Source organism: Python bivittatus, unplaced genomic scaffold (assembly GCF_059951505.1).
Source record: "Python bivittatus isolate LINGU-HERP-01145 unplaced genomic scaffold, Pbiv_v1 ctg000790_np1212, whole genome shotgun sequence".
NCBI lineage: Eukaryota > Metazoa > Chordata > Lepidosauria > Squamata > Pythonidae > Python > Python bivittatus.
The window spans coordinates 7,220,748-7,236,800 of NW_028277110.1; the positions used below are offsets into that span (position 1 = coordinate 7,220,748).

Sequence of the window (16,053 nt, forward strand, 5' to 3'; positions counted from 1 at the left end):
TTCGCCCTTACTCGGGGAATAATTAATTTCTCGCGCGTTTGTCGTACGTGAGGTTCTGCGCTCCTGTTCCTGCAATTTCAAATGCGACTCTCTCAGTGACGGATTACTCTGAGCGGAAGAGCCGTCCGTGTTAAATACTCTACACCGGCGGTGAGGAGACATACAGGCCCGCCGGACGCTCCGTGCCTGCGGTGCCTCAGCATCGCAGGGAATTCTTACGGGCGAGGGGCGGCAGCGGCTCAACCTCGGCCGCCTCGAAGAGTCGAGGACGATCGAGCCCGGGTGCTGCGCGGCCCCCTCGCCCGGAGAAGCGCTGGGTGCCTTCCGGGGGGCTCCCCGGATAGCTCTGCTCGGGAGCCGGGGCCGCTCGCCTCCGGCCGGCCTCGGAACGCCCTGGCGGCGCCCCTCCAGACGAGCGCAAGGCCCCGCCGGCGTGCGAAAAGCGCAGCGCGGCCCCGCCCCGCCCCGCCCCGCCCCGCCCCGCGGCTCGGTTCGGCGGCGGCGAGGACGCGCGAGCCCTGTCTGGGGGCGGCGCCCTTTCGGCGCCGTCGCGCGGCGATGACGCTACCTCCACGTCGCCTGGCTACAGCGGTCCGCAGGTCAAGATGGCGGCGGCGGCGGCGGCGGCAGAGGGAGAAGCGGCGGCGGGCGGAGGAGCCACGAAGCCGCTGGTAGGAGGGGGGGCGGGGGCGGAGGCGGCGGCCGCGGACCTCCAGGGGCGAGCCGGGTCCCCGCGCGGCCCGGAACCCACCTCCGGGCCGCGGGGAGCGGCGGCGGTGATGCGGCCCTGCGGCTCCTTCGCTGCCAGTCCGTGCCTGCCGCGCAGCGTCGCCGGAGCCTCTGCTAGTAAAAGAGCCCCCGGGGGCGCAACCCCGCTGATCAGTTGACCGTTGGGGTTGAAGCGACTGGCTGAGCCAGCGGGAGGTTGAGGCTCCAGTCTCTTTTTTCCCTTACGGCGTGTTATTGTATTTTAGGTTTTGTTTTGAATACTGTAGTGTATAGTTTCCTTCTATCTTTGGAAATTAGTTGGCGAACAGCAGAGTGCGCATGACTTCCTAAACAGGATTTTAGGATTCAGCGTATTCATCCTTAATTCTGAGAGAATTCGGTCATCTCCCCAGTGTCCTGCAGTTGTTTTACTGAAGGCGCTGGTTTGACTGGTCCAGCAGTGTTAGTTGTGCAAACATAAAAGAAGAGTGTACCAGAGTTACAAGCACATTGAAAGAACACGGCTTGCACAGTTACACACTCGTTGCTGTTCTCCCAACACATTTCCAAAGGTGGAAATAAACCACTTCTTCAATAGTATGGTTTTCAAAATAGGATTTAAAGAAGTAGAATAAAATGATTGCTCAGACCCATGGACTTCTCTTCAGTAGCAGAACTAAACTCGGCCCCCTGTGTACAAAGTACAAGTACAAAATGCAATGACCTCTGGCCATTTTGTTGCAGCTGTATGTCTAGTCCCACTGCCCTTACATGGAGGGTGAATATTAATAGGGAGTCTGCTTAAGCAGGTGTGGCATAGGCATATTCCTCTCTCTGATAGGTGGGAGAGGGTGAATATCTTTTTTTTAATAATAATTTTTATTGAAGTTTAAAAATACAAAGGTAAAAAGCTAATATGAACTAAGAAAAATATTTAGAAAAAGGTGCAGAGAGAAAAAAGGAACGGGAAAAAGTATAAAGAAAAAGATATATAAAGAAATGACTTCCCCCTTCCTTAAAACAAGTACAAACAATTTCAGTGACTTATCACTTACTTTAATGTTTCATCCAAAAATCTCTTCATCCCATATGTCATCTTTTATCTATTAGCAAATAATAAAGCCTCCTCATTCAATCTTAATCAGCAAAAGTCCATTACCAGAAATAACTATATATTTTAAACTTAAGTAAATCAATTTCATATTCCTTTCCCTTCCTTTACTCAGTAACTTACCATTTTCTCTAAAAATGCAACAACAACAAAAAATCTTTTTCTCATATCTTATCTCATATCTTTAAACAAATCTTTAAAGCCTCGTCATTCAAACCTAATCAAGAAAAATTTCATTAAGAGCTACCAGAAACAACAACTTACTGAAAATCTTGATGTCTAATCCCTTCAAATAATATCACACAGTTCGTCGGCTTCTTGTTCTGCAAGCAACGCAAAAGCGAAGCCATCTTCAGTCCGTCATTGGTTCCCCAGTGGGGTCAGAGAGAGTGAATATCTGAATTGGGCTATAAAAGTAGTAAGTTACGCTTAGAAATGCATAAAACCATCTTGAAATCAAAGCATTCTGATTCCAGAATGGCTGTTCTGACCTTACCAGGATTCAGACTTTAAAACAGATCCAATCCAACTGTGAAATGAAGGTTACTTCAGGACATTTCACAGTTGGGATGTTTAAATTTCAAAATGTTCTGCATACCTCTGGTTATATTTCCAGTTGTCTGGGACTGATCAGGTATTCTGATATCAGGTAGTGTGTTGGTTTTATTCTATTTTTACTGTATTTTATATTGTTTTATTGTATTTTAATATTTATTGCTGTTTTATTGTGAACCACCCAGAGTCACTTTGTGAGATGGGCGGTATCTAAATTTGAAATATACATACATACATACATACATACATACATACTCTGAAATGCAAATACTCCTGCTGTACTACTTATTATTTGATTTGTAGATATAATTGAGTAAATATTGTTTTTTTAAACCTTGTGTAAACAGTTTGCAGGTCTTGCAGATGTGTCAATATCAGAAGATATCCCTGTAGAAGGTGAAATTACTGTTCCTGTGGGGCCTAATTCTCCAGATGAAGACTACTCCACATTGGATGAACCAGTTAAGGAAACAGTTGTAAGTGTCTTGGTGAAGGGAAGAGGTAAACTATCAGATTTGTCTTAGTGGTCTAGACAAAAACCTGCAAAGATAGATGTCCAAGGACATCAACCTCTCGTGATGTTTGATAAATCAGTTTATCAATTCATTAATATTGTGGCAATATTAATGAAGCCATTACAAAAGAACTTTACCTGCTGTGTACCAAATCTAAGCCTTGGTTACAGTGAAAACAGAGTGCGTTTTTGTACCTTTTTCTGCTACCTGCATTAATTTGCTCTCTCATAAACAAAATTTATGTAGTAAAAATTTCTCTGGAAGTTTCCAAACAGGCTGGGGATTTCTTGGAATAATGTATTGAGTTTGAAGATTTATTCCAGTATTGTTAATTATTATATTTTAGAAGTAATTTCTTTGAGGTATGAATCCCAGTTTTAATGAGTCACTTTGTTAGCACAATTGGGTAAGAAGCTGGGTAGTGAAATCCCTCTTTGATCAAAACTGGAATCTGTACATTTGAAATAATTTTTTACTAGCATTAGAAGCAAGTAGAAAAGAGGAATTCTTCACAATTCAATCATTTCAATTAGCATAACTGTTATTAACGGATATAAATGTACCTTATCTAAATTTGCTTTTGACTGAACATTCATTGAATTTTTCAGATGCGAGATTTAAAAGCAGTTGGAAAGAAATTTGTCCATGTCATGTATCCCAAAAAGAGCAGTGCCCTCCTCAGAGACTGTAGGTACCGGAGCCTGAATGCTGCAGAAGTAATGTTGAAAACCTTTAACTGTGCTAAATTATTTGAAAGCATACTTGCCTCATAATAAGAGTATAACACAAGAGGGAGGGAGAACTTTGAAAGAACCATTTAGAGTAGTAAATTAAGCTTTCTTGTATGAGATAATAGGCAGCTGGGGAAAGAAGGCCTTTTGCTGTTCTGTCCCTTTGTAGAAGTCATCTGTATGATTTGTTTCCTTGCAGGGGATTTATGGGGTCCATTAATCCTGTGTGTTTTACTTGCACTGTAAGTACTTACATTATTTCCCCTCCCCCCCGCCTTAATGCTCTAAAATTGTGTTGTTCACTGGCAAAACTGTAACTGTGATGTAGCCATTGCACATAGTACAGATTCTGAGGGAGCACTGTTTCAAGAACCACATTTGTAGGCCTGGTTTAATAAACATCCATATGGACATTCAGATCTCTACAGTAGATAAGAGCCTGCACTTCCTGTGTGTAACTTATCAATTACAGATCTTTATAACCCATCTTTCCAGATAACCACCTACCCAAACAGTTTTTACAATCCTTTCCTTGCGAATGGCCTTAGGCCAGAGGATGCGACAGTCAAGTGGAGCAGGCTTCTGCCACAGTTTTTATTCAGTACTTCTGCCAAATATTTCCTATTTGAGACTGATACTCAGACCATTGTAAACAGAAATAAAACAGTGGCACAATAGTAAATAAAAATGATTTCCTTTAAAGGATTATAATGCTGTTGTTCGCCCAGATCACTAAAACATCATTCTGTTCTTAGGGGTCTAGATTCTTATACCAGCAGAGTCCCAATCCTAGCCTACAAGCTCAGGCACATTTTGAAACAGGAAATAGAAACCCTAATAAATAAAGCAGAAAAGAGGTGTCTGCTTGCTGTGTCATAACCAGTTTCTCTTCTCTAGAATGCTTCAGGGAGGAGCGGCAGATAGTACAGAAGACAGAGGGCCTCAGTTTGCAGAAGTGTTCGTTATCATCTGGTTTGGAGCAGTTGTCATAACACTAAATTCCAAGCTACTGGGAGGAACCATGTAAGAGACCAGTAGAGCTGCCTTCTGGGGTGGCGGAAGAATTTGGCTTCCTTGGTGATTCTCCAGATGTTCTGTTGCTTTAATTCAGGGACAGATGACTTTTGGGCCAGGACCACAATTTTTGCCTTGGGATGATGAAATGACATAGCTTACTCGGGCAAAGATGACATTTCTGGTCTTGGGAGGTAGGCTGTTTTAATTCAGAATTGGTGTGTTAGCCCTACTGAAGGCTAGCTGCTGAAGTACCTATTTGGAGCTTATTTAAAGCAGATAATAACACTATTGTTATTTGAAAGAACAACAATAAATCAGCAGCATGCTCTTGAGAGCAGGGACTCTGGAAGCCTAAAAAGATGCAGCTAGGGTATGCGTGTGGCCCAAGGAGCCCAGCCCTTTTAACCAGATTGCAGAGTGCTTTTAAACAGCCTAGAATTCCTGGGAGCCAGGCGGCATATAAATGGAATCAGTTATTATTATTAAATCAGTGTAACATTTTATTCCTGTCAACAAAGCTGATAACAAATGTAGACCCTTGATACAAGGAAGCCACCTTTGTGGGGAAGATATACTCTTACTTGAAAATTATCTTAATTTTTTAAAAAATGTTATCTTCCTGTTACTAGCTTGCTCATCAAGGAGAAAGCTAAAACAACTGGCTTTGTGAAGCTTTCTAAAAATTTTTAGAATAAGGCTGACAGGCAGGTGGATGGTGCATTGGTTCTTATAAGCCCATTTTGTCTGGCCCTAGTTTTCGACCTCTTTAGCTAACAGCTTCTGGATAGATTCATTCAGTTTTAAGAAATAGTGGCTTTCAGTTTGACAGCTTCCATTTTGGTGGTGTTTGCGGTGTCCAAGATCCTCAGTGGCATGTACTTTTACTTTAGAATTAACAATCCTATCCTTTAGTAATCAGAATTCCACACTTTAATGCTAGTTGGTATCTTTCTTATGAAGTGTAATTGTACATAGGGGATTGCTTGCAGAGAAAATATACTTCTGGACAACTAAATTGCTTCCTAAGAATCCAAGAATTGTCTAGACCTATTCCAGACCAAATACCATACAACGTGTTTTCTTTTTTCTCTCCCATCTCTGTACATTATCATTTACCAAGACATCTGTCTTTTTCTATCCAGATCTTTCTTTCAGAGCCTTTGTGTCCTGGGCTACTGTATTCTGCCACTGACCGTGGCTCTTTTGGTCTGCAGGCTTATACTGATAGCAAACAGTGGGACTGCTGGCTTTGTTGTGCGTCTTTTAGTCGTGGTGGCGATGTTTGGCTGGTCAACTCTAGGTAAGTTGGAAATGGAGAGCAGCTAGAACTATCTCTGTACGTGGAAGTGAACGCCACTAAGTCCTCCCTGAGTTCATCTGTGTGCCATAATCCCAGAACTTTTGTTGATCAGAATTTTGCAGTTTATGTTGCAAGATCTTTAGTGTAAATTTTGTTTAAAAAATAGGAGTAGCAGAAAATGAGTTCATTAACTCCATTAGTAGGTAGAGAGCCACATTAATTTATGGTAGCTAAAAATTGGAAAGAGTCTGGTAGCACCTTTTCTGACTAACAAATGTTATTATTAAAAGGCATAAACTTTTGAGAGCTACAGCTCACTTCACCAAATGCATGGAGTGGATGAACTGACTAGGATGTAAATTGGGGTGAGGCAGGGGATGGGGAAAAGAGGGGAAGAAGGTGGGTTATGCAGATTATAGACAGGCAGAAAATAATCAAAGAACCACCAAGGAGGAAACCACACACCCACCAAAATTGGCAGAGCAAACTACTATATATATTCAGGCAGAAAATCCCACACTCATTCATATTGATGATGTTACTTAGTTCGGTAATGGAATGTCTGCAAGGAGACAGACAAACTCAGAGAACACCAAAAACTGCAGGACAAACTTTGCACAAAAGAATTAATGGACAAAAGTTTGACATCAGGACTCAAAACAAGGACAAAGTAATATCAGAGCATTTCTACCTCCCAAGATACTCTTGCAGATCTCAAAGCATCCACTTTGGAAAAGAAAGACTTAACAGTATGATTGAGCAAGAAGTGAGGATACATCAAATGGCTTTAGGCTGTCTCAAAAAGTCTGAACAAAAGCATTGGATTTTTAACACAATTCAATTGTTAATTGATAAGGCACTTGTAATCTGTTTCAATCTCCATCTTCATCACTACCTATCTTCTGTTTCTCCCTCATTCTCCTCTCCCCTTCCCTCCTGCCTCATCCCACCAGTTTAACCACTCCACACATCTTATTTTTTAAATAATTTTTATTAAAGATTTTGATTACAATAGTAAAAATAAATACAAACTAAACTCAAGAAAAGGAGAAATAGAAACAAAGAATAAAAAGTGCAGAGAAAGACAAAAAAAGAAAAAGTAAGATAAAAAGAAAAGAAATATATAGAAAAGAAGGATAAAGAAAAAGTTACAAAGAAGTAGCTTCCGATCCTCTTAACAGCAGTTATGAATACATTTACATTTTACCCTCCCTCTCTAAGGTTACATCATAATTTCCTTGTTTCCATAATCTAGCCTTTCTAATCATCAAATCCAAAAATCACAAGTTCATTTTTTTCTTTTTTCAACAAAAAGTCCATAAGGGGTTTCCAGTCACTAATAAATGTAATAGTTGATCTTTCTCTAAGCAAAGAATTTTGCCATCTCTGCTAGTTCCATCATCTTCACCAACCATTCCTCCCTTTTGCGTATTTCAAGGTCTTTCCATTTTTGTGCATATAATCTCGCAGCGGTAATCATATATAAGAATAGTCTTCCATGGGTTTTTTCTAATTGTCCATTAATCCCAACCAAAAAAATTCTGGTTTCAGTGGAATATTAGCCTTTAAAATTCTTTGTATCATTGTATGTATTTGAACCCAAAATGTTCTAGCTTTTTTATAAGTTCACCAGGCATGATAAAATGTTGTCCACATTTCCAACATAAATTTGAAGTGCTTTTATACATTCTAGACAATTTTTCTGGAGTCATATACCAATGGTACATCATCTTATAAAAATTCTCTTTTAAGTTATAATGTAAATTTCAATCCTTTTAACCACATATTTTCCCACTGATCCATCAATATATTATGTCCAAAATTCTTAGCCCATTTTATCATACACTTTTTCACTTGTTCTTCCATTTCAAATTTCAGTAAAAGTTTATATATTTTAGCAATTACATGTTCATCATTTGTATACAGTTCAACTTCAAATTCTGCCACTCAATTCCAAATGTCTTCTTCTTAAATCTTTCTCTTAACTGTGCATACAAAAACCATTGAAAATTAAATCATTCTTCAGCCAGCTGTTAATTTGACTTCATCTTATATTCTCCATGCTCTTGTTCTAACAACTCTCAAAAAGTTAACCATTTCTCTTTTTGCTCTTGTGTTGCTGTTTCTTTCTTATAAAATGCTTCTTGTGCTGAGACCCATAAAGGCATTTTCGGGCACACTCTGGGTTTACATCTATTCCACATTCTCAATATCACATTTCTAATATAATGATCCTTAAAATTTGCATTAACCTTAACTTTATCATACCGTAGAAAACCATGCCATCCAAACCTCAGTTAATGCTCTTCTAGTTCTAACATTCTTTTATTTCTCAGCAGCATGTACTTTTTCATCCAAACCAAACAGCAGGCTGCAAAATACAATTTTAAATCAGGCAATCCCAATCGTCCTCGTTCCTTTGCATCTTGGAGCACTTTATATTTACCCCTTGGCTTTTTCCCTTGCCATATAAACCTAGATATATATTTCTGCCGTTGCTTAAATGGTGTATCGGTTGTCAAAATAGGTATTGTTTGAAATAAAAACATCATTCTAGGCAATACGTTCATTTTTATCACACAGATTCTCCCCAATAATGACAATTGTAATTTCTCCCATCTTAACGTGTCCTTAATTTCATTCCATGTCTTAACATAATTGTTCTGGTATAACATACAATTCATGTTAGTCATAGTGATACCCAAGTATTTCACTTTTTTCTCAATCTTAAAACCATTTTTTTCCATCAGTTCCATTTGTTTTTCCATTTTCATACTCATTATCATCTTCATCTTTTGGTTATTAATTTTAAAACCAGCTACTACCCCCAAATTCTTTAGTTTTTCCATTAATAATTCTATTTCTTCCAGGGGATCTTCCAAAATTATCATCAGCAAATGCCCCTTATTTTTCTCTTTTAATCCTCACTCCAGCAATCACTCCATGCATCTTATGAAATGAGCTGCAGTTTGCAGAAGTTTATATTTTTTAATAAAATGTGTTAGTTGGAAGAGGTGCTACCAGACTTCTGGTTTTTAACACTGTTGCCCCTTGGGATGTCTTGATACTTTATTTCCACAAAGATCATTGTCCCGGGCAGCATTGTTTGTTGGGATCAAGGATTCTGTGGACTTTTTGGCTTGTTTATATTTCCTGATATGAGTAAATAAGTTAATGTTAGTTGAATAAATATTAATAACAGGAATGAAATGTATGTCCTACTTGCTTTCTTGTTAGGGAACTGAGGATCACAGTTTAAATTAGTTTAAGTAATTCAGATTATGATTTCATGTATATATTTCCACCCCATTTGAGAGATCTTGTTTAATTTTAGAAGCACAATTGCTTTTTTGATATTTTGGGAGTTCAGTCCAAACGAGTGGGAGATCATGGATGAAAAGCTTTTTTGGCCTTGAGGTCTACGTGAACAGCCAAGCTGGGCTGGAAGAGACTGAGAGCTTTTCTCAGGCATTTCCACCTTCTCTGCCTCAAAAGCAGACCTGCCATCTCTTTTCTTTTCTCTCGATGTTTTCGAGCAGGATTGCAAGGAGAGAAGGAGAGGCATTAAGGCTTTTTCCCAACAACCCTTTGCAGATTGCTGGCTTCCTACTGCAATTAGAATACAGGTAGTCCTCGCTATCTGACCACAATAGGGACCAGAATTTAGGCTGCTAAGTGACCTGGTTGTTAAGTGAATTGGAGCTGATTTTATGATCTTTTTACAAAGGTTGTTAAGTGAATCATCATGGTCATTAAGTGAATCACATGGTTGTTAAGCAAATCCAGCCTCCCCAATGGACGTTTTTGCCGGAATTCACTTAACAACTACATGATTCGCTTAACAATGTCATAAAAAAGGTCACATCGTGATCATGTGACTGCGGGGGTCATAAAGCACTTCTCCCAAGGCTGTCATAACTGGACCATCATTAAACGGTCATTAAGTGAGGACTACCTGTAGGTGAACCTGTTTTTTAAACAGAAGTTGTGACTTTTTTTTTAATGGACTGATACCTTACAGGAATAAGAAGAATAATCCATATTATTTTACATATTTTAAAAACATTTGATATGTTTTTGCTTTGGAAAGCTTTCCTTAGCTGTTAATTCTTTGAAGGAAGCAAAGGTATTTATTTTACATATAATTCCGTCATTTCTCCATGAGCTTAGAGTGGCTTCTACAGGAATGTCATTGGAATGTCATTTTATCCCTGCCTCACCTGTGAGGTAGGCTGGGCTGAGAGAGGGGCTGGCCCAAGGTCACCCTTTCAGTGTTTTAAGGCTGAGGGGGGACTTGAACCTGGATCTCCTCATTACTCAGTACTTTTAATCAATGCATCACACTGGTTTTCAGAATTAATTAAAATTACACAAGAATTAATATTCCATATAAAAGCTGCACAACTATCCAGCTACTTTATTTATGGCCTTTTTATCTGGCTTTTGTAGTGATTATTGTTTCCCAAATTGGCTGATGCCAGTTCCAAGAGGGAGACAGGCTTAGATTTTGAGAAGACAGGAACACTAGTGGTGAGTGATAGACGTGTGTGTCTGCACTGCAGACGGGCTGATCTTCCGCTCCTGGAGCTTCAACTTGAGGCCAATCTTTAATCTTTGCTACATGTGGCCAGTGGATGTGCTGCATTTCTGCTTGCCACCCGCAGGCCAACTCTGGACAAGGGGGAGCACAGCAGCTCCCCAAAGTGCAGCCTTGTTTGTCCAGTGAAAGGGACTGGGTGGGTCTCTCCTGCGCAAGATACGCTTCTCAAGAAGGAAGTATCACAGCTTTGTATTCTCGCTTGATCTAACTGGTGAGAGAAGAGACTTGAGCTGGCAAAGAGAAACGCTTTTGGCGGGTATGGATGTGAGGCTGATTTTATTTGATGTTTTATATTCATAGTGCCTGGTGTTTCCAACATGCATTCTCTGTTGTTTTTGTCTTCCAGCGTCTACAGCCTTCCTGGCAGACAGCCAACCCCCAAACCGCAAAGCCCTTGTTGTCTATCCCATTTTCCTTTTCTATTTTGTTATCAGCTGGATGATCCTCACCTTTACACCATAGGGAATGTACTCTCAGAAAAGACTACAAAACTGAATGAAGGTGTTTTTGGTTGCTTTTCTATGAAAGCCTCTGTCTGTGGTTGACTTGCCCACCTCTTACTCTGTTTCTGCCTTTATTTATAATGAATGTGGTGAAAAGGCTGGCGGGTTCCTTGGCCAAAACCACAAAAGGCCTCAAACTGCTCTGTGGTTCTTTGAAGAGCACTACTTGTCTCTCTCTGCTGAGTTTTATTTTCTACTGGTTCTGTTGTAAGCATCCAGCAAGGAGAATGGCTAAATATGATTATATCTTGGGCCATCAAGATGGTTAACAAAAGAAAATATTGACTATCTAGGGTTAACCAATTTATCAGAACTCCACAGTTCTTTATGAGAATCCTGTCTTGCATATTTCAAAACATTTGCTTACTTGGGATAGGAAATGCTATCCAGTCTGATTTATTGTCCAAAAGCTAAAAGGAGAAAGCTGCAAGAAAGAGGCTTTGTCTTTTTTTTACTTTTTTCATCCTCTTTCAGTTGTTCAAATTAGTGCAGTTTCTTCAGTCCCAGTGGATTGCTTCAAAAGAGCTTCTGGAAGAAGGCAAAAATAAAGCCATTGGCCTTGCTCACCTGCAAGGGATCTTGGTTCTCTGTTTAATCCAGGAGAAAAAATAATTTGCATCAGACTATTCAGCTGTTAAGTGTAGAGAGTCAGTTCAGGCGAGAGTGACTTAAAGGTGAGTTTTGGCACAGGAGGTCCTGATTCTGAGCACGTGAAACACAGAGTTCAAATTCTTACCTCAGAGCGGACCTTGTCATATAAAAGGATTTCAGCTGCTTAAGACCTGGCATCCAGCAAGTCTCGCTGGGGTGGTCTTTCTAACAGGCTGTTGCTGTCCTCTGCCCTTGGGATTGATTACGAAAAGGGCAGTGGGCCTTCTCTGTGAGTTCTGTTTTTTGTAAATTATAAAATGAGGAAAATATTTATGTAGCAAGGTATGGCATAAGCTGTGTTTTCTGAGTTCTGTGCATTCATATGTATTGTGAAAGCTTTGGAGGAAGCTGGCTCTCAGAATGAAGTTGTTCTTGTCTAGCCAGATCCAGGCAGTAGCTGACAGTTTAGTGATACATAGTTTAATTCACACAGTGTAATACCTTATTTTATGTAATTACTTTACCTGTTAAATTACCTCAAATTTATTTTGTGTATAACTGCTGGGGTTTTATTTTTAAAGAGTAAAAACTGTTCTATATAATACATAGGTTGCTTCTTTGTGTTTCTCATTGCAAATATCTGTGTTTTTTTTCTTTACTATGAGTTTAATTTATCCTTTTTTATTTTCTCCTCTAAAATTCCAGCTGTTGGGCTTTTGTTTCTCTCCATTAAAAAAAAGGTTGAGAGAAATTGCTTTGTTCTTGCTCTGTTTGCCATCAAATGTAGAAAAGAGCAAGTTGATGTGGAACATTTATATGCAGAATGTAAATACACTGGGTTAAGATCTGTGTGGGGACTTAAAAGAACCTCTTTAAGATTATTTCTGTTTATAACAACCTGAACTTAAATAATTTCCTCTGCATAAGGAAAGTTCTTTTTAAAATACTTGCTGTGTTTTCTAGAGGAAGTTAAGAAAAAAAAAGCCATAAAGATCCTTTAAAATTAATCTCCCCTGTGAAATTTTATTTTGTATATCATCCTAATTGGATACAAATATCACCTTTACTCTTCTCACAATGTCTTGACCTGTATACTTTGTCACTTCCAGGTTTGGCCTGGAAATAAAACATCACATGGTAATTTTCTTTTCAGCCAAACTTACTCGATTACCTTGTATGTGGGTCTGCATGATAATTGAATAAGTTTGGTTGAAAAGAAAATCTCTTATTGGTCAAAAGCCGAGTTAATGATACTGTCTTTCAGCAACAGCAGCTTAGGCCAGTCTGGTTGCTTGAAAATATCTACACTATATTCCTCAATATTAGGACAGCTGGTTTTAGAAAGGAAGACTGGTGTTAGTTTTCTGACTTCAGTCTTAGCATCAAATGGAGTTGCGTGGCAGAAGAATCTTGTTTTGTAGACTCTGGATGAGAGATTGGTTTGTAGGTGATATTTTTATATATTATACAAAGTAGATATATTAAGTTATCAATTAACCTTAGCCAAAATGAGTTATTTGGTGTAGTTAGTCCCATCCCTTTTGATATGCGATATTGCCTTTTGCAAGTCATGTAATGAGGTGTAATTTTTTTGTGTGCTTATTACACCAGTTGTAATTTTTTAAATTTTTCCTAATGTTTCACTAAGAAATTTGAGGTGTGATATTAGCTAGTGCTTATTCCCAGTGCTGTATGTTTCAGTTACTGTAATGAGACTTAAGAGTTTATTGTTTAGTTTATGCTGATTAGATAGTAATCTGTCCTTTCTCCACTAATCCTAATGCTTTTTTACCAATAGGAAATTCTCTACACTGCTGAATGACTTTGTAGTAAGTTTTTTCCCCCCTTATATTGAGGTTCAGAAAAAGAATAGGTAACTCTTGTGCTCTTTTTTTCTCTGTTGTGACCCACAGAGAAAACTTGACTGGAAGATGTTAGTAAAATGATTTGATGCCATTCTAGAGTGAAGTACCTGCAGCTGCTTTATGTTCCTTTCCCCGTTCCTAGGAGGACAACCATGCGGTGCTGATGCAGAGAGAGGTGGAAGTCAGTACTCTTTCTGTTGCGTATAGCCTCGTATATGGGAAAATTTATTCAGCTGAAGTCCCGTAAACACAAGATGTAATATATGAAGTTGTTGTCATTATTATCATTATTATTATTGACATTTATAAGACTGCTCAACTCTGATGACTCAGGGCAGTGTAAAGTAAAAATCATACAGTACAACTTTTACATGAATTGAAATAGAATACTAGTTGATTGGTTTGGAAGTGATTGATATGGAAAGAAGAATGAAGTGTGGGGGTTCCATACATTTTACTGATGTTCTTACCCAAAAGCAGCACAGTCTATAGTGTCTACAAATTGCTATTTCATCATGTGCTGAGGACAAAACAGGCTGATAGATAAGATTAATATTGGTCTTGTACACAATATAATTGCTAGTGTTTGTGTTGGGGTGGGGTGGGGAATAACATATGTAAATTATTGTAGAGTTTTACAAATTAAAAGACTGGAAGGAAAATGTGTAAATCTGTATTATGTAGCTCACAAACTCTTTCAGCTGTCACTTCCAGTTTTTAAAATACAGTTTTAAAATTTTATGTAAGTATCTGAAATTAGAATGTGAGTAGCATTAAGCACTCTGGCTTAAAACTTGGAATTAAAAAGTTACTACTTTTTAAGTAAAATAAACTCTCAAGTAGAAGTGATACATTTGTAAGAAATTTTGAATTTGGAGAACCCTAGATTTTAGTGGGGAAGTGCAAGGACAGAATTTGGATAAAATAGACATACATTTAATAAATTGTCAAACCTAAGCTTCTTTCATTGCCTTAATATAAAATGCATCATTTTATAGATTTCTGTATAATATTATACTAGAATATTTATATAGTGTAAGAATAAATTATTTTGTTTTTTTTTAACTAGACTATAAACATGTAAAATGTTTTGAAAGCCTTTCACATTAGCTGCATATACCTGCCTCCCAAATAGTAAAATATTTAAATTGTTTATCTGAAATCATTAACTATGAACTAAGGCTTTCTGCCAAGTTTTACAAGTCCATGCTAAACCTCGATTGGGTATAGAGACAAACTGAGATTGCACATGACATAATAGGGCCTTTGAAAGTAATTCCTTCTGTCTTAAAAGGCATTGGATTGCCTCATCTTGGATTAAAAAATGTTCATTTGTCACATTGTTTGTTTTTCATACATGCTGTGAAATGAGTGTTTTGATTTATTTGCATGCTGTTAATAAAAGTACGTCTTAACTTTTTTTTTTTTTTTTAAAGGCAGGATATTTTAATTAGTTCCCAAGTGGCCAGTCTTGATCAGTGGAAACATGGAGCAAGATTCCAGATGAAAACAAATTTCTGGAACATGTAAATTGTCAAATAGTGAGACTGTAGATTTCCTTTGCCAATTGAATTAGCCTCAGCTGTTGAGGGAAAATGAACAAATTATCCCCAATAATTCCCCAGCCCAGAGAATCATGACTATGTAGTTTTTCAATGAGGTTGTTCTGATTTATAATGACCTCGATTTATATGATAATGTACTTCTTCCATAATTCATAAACCAGCCCTGCTGTGTGTTGAGGTCTTCCCCACATAGTTATTTATGTGTATTTATAACATTTTAAATTGGTCTTTCATTAATTACACAATTAAAACAATTCATAATAAACCATTTTAGAATTAAAATCTAAATTAAAGTCTTAAAAGTTTGCATATATATAAATATTTGCATATAATCTTAACACGTAAGATGCTTGTGCGTTATTTTCAGATCATGATCCTCAGAAAATAAGTAGAGGAAGATGACCAGGGGGGTAGAATGCTGGAATAAGAGATTACATTGAATATCACTACCTGGAGTTGCCCTCAAGAGCCCCCTGCATCAACTGTCAGCAGATAGAAAAGTTTAGCTATCCCATCTCTCTTTTATCAGATGCCTCTGTCCTTCTCGCAACACATCCTGAGATAGGACTGCTGGAATTTTAATAACCAACAAGAGAAGACTCAGGAGTACAGATTTACCTGAAAGTCTGGGTGAATCACTATAACTTTTAGTGGCCCTGAAGTTCTTGGAATGAAATAGGAAAGGTGCCAAGCAGGGCAAGGACATTGAAGCACAGGTTCTTTGAGGAATGTGTATTACGTTTTCCGCGACATTCAGGGCAAAAGCATTGCATGATGGGCAACATTTAGGACTGCAGAGTTCCCTTTCTCAGCTGATGAACTTGCCAGTGAAGAATAAAATAGAGCCCCAAAGCACTAGAAGCAGTAGTTCAGGCAGGGTGTTCACCCTGATGCAATGGAAGAAGAGCAGGGATTGAGAGAGGAGAAGGAAGAGATTAGAGGCTTTCCATCTGTTGGCTGCAGCTCTAATGGGTGGTTGATGCAGAGGGGTC

At 38.7% G+C, this 16,053-nt stretch overlaps 1 protein-coding gene across 1 annotated transcript; it reads left to right on the forward strand.

Moving 5' to 3' along the window:
- The first annotated feature begins 513 nt into the window (after nt 1-513).
- YIPF6 (Yip1 domain family member 6) lies at nt 514-14,834 on the forward strand. Its single transcript, XM_088129179.1, has 7 exons — nt 514-671; nt 2,722-2,850; nt 3,498-3,576; nt 3,820-3,862; nt 4,518-4,643; nt 5,780-5,937; nt 10,884-14,834. The coding sequence occupies exons 1-7, from the start codon at nt 606-608 to the stop codon at nt 10,997-10,999; spliced, it is 717 nt and encodes a 238-aa protein (XP_087985305.1). The 5' UTR covers nt 514-605; the 3' UTR covers nt 11,000-14,834.
- The last annotated feature ends 1,219 nt before the right edge of the window (nt 14,835-16,053 follow it).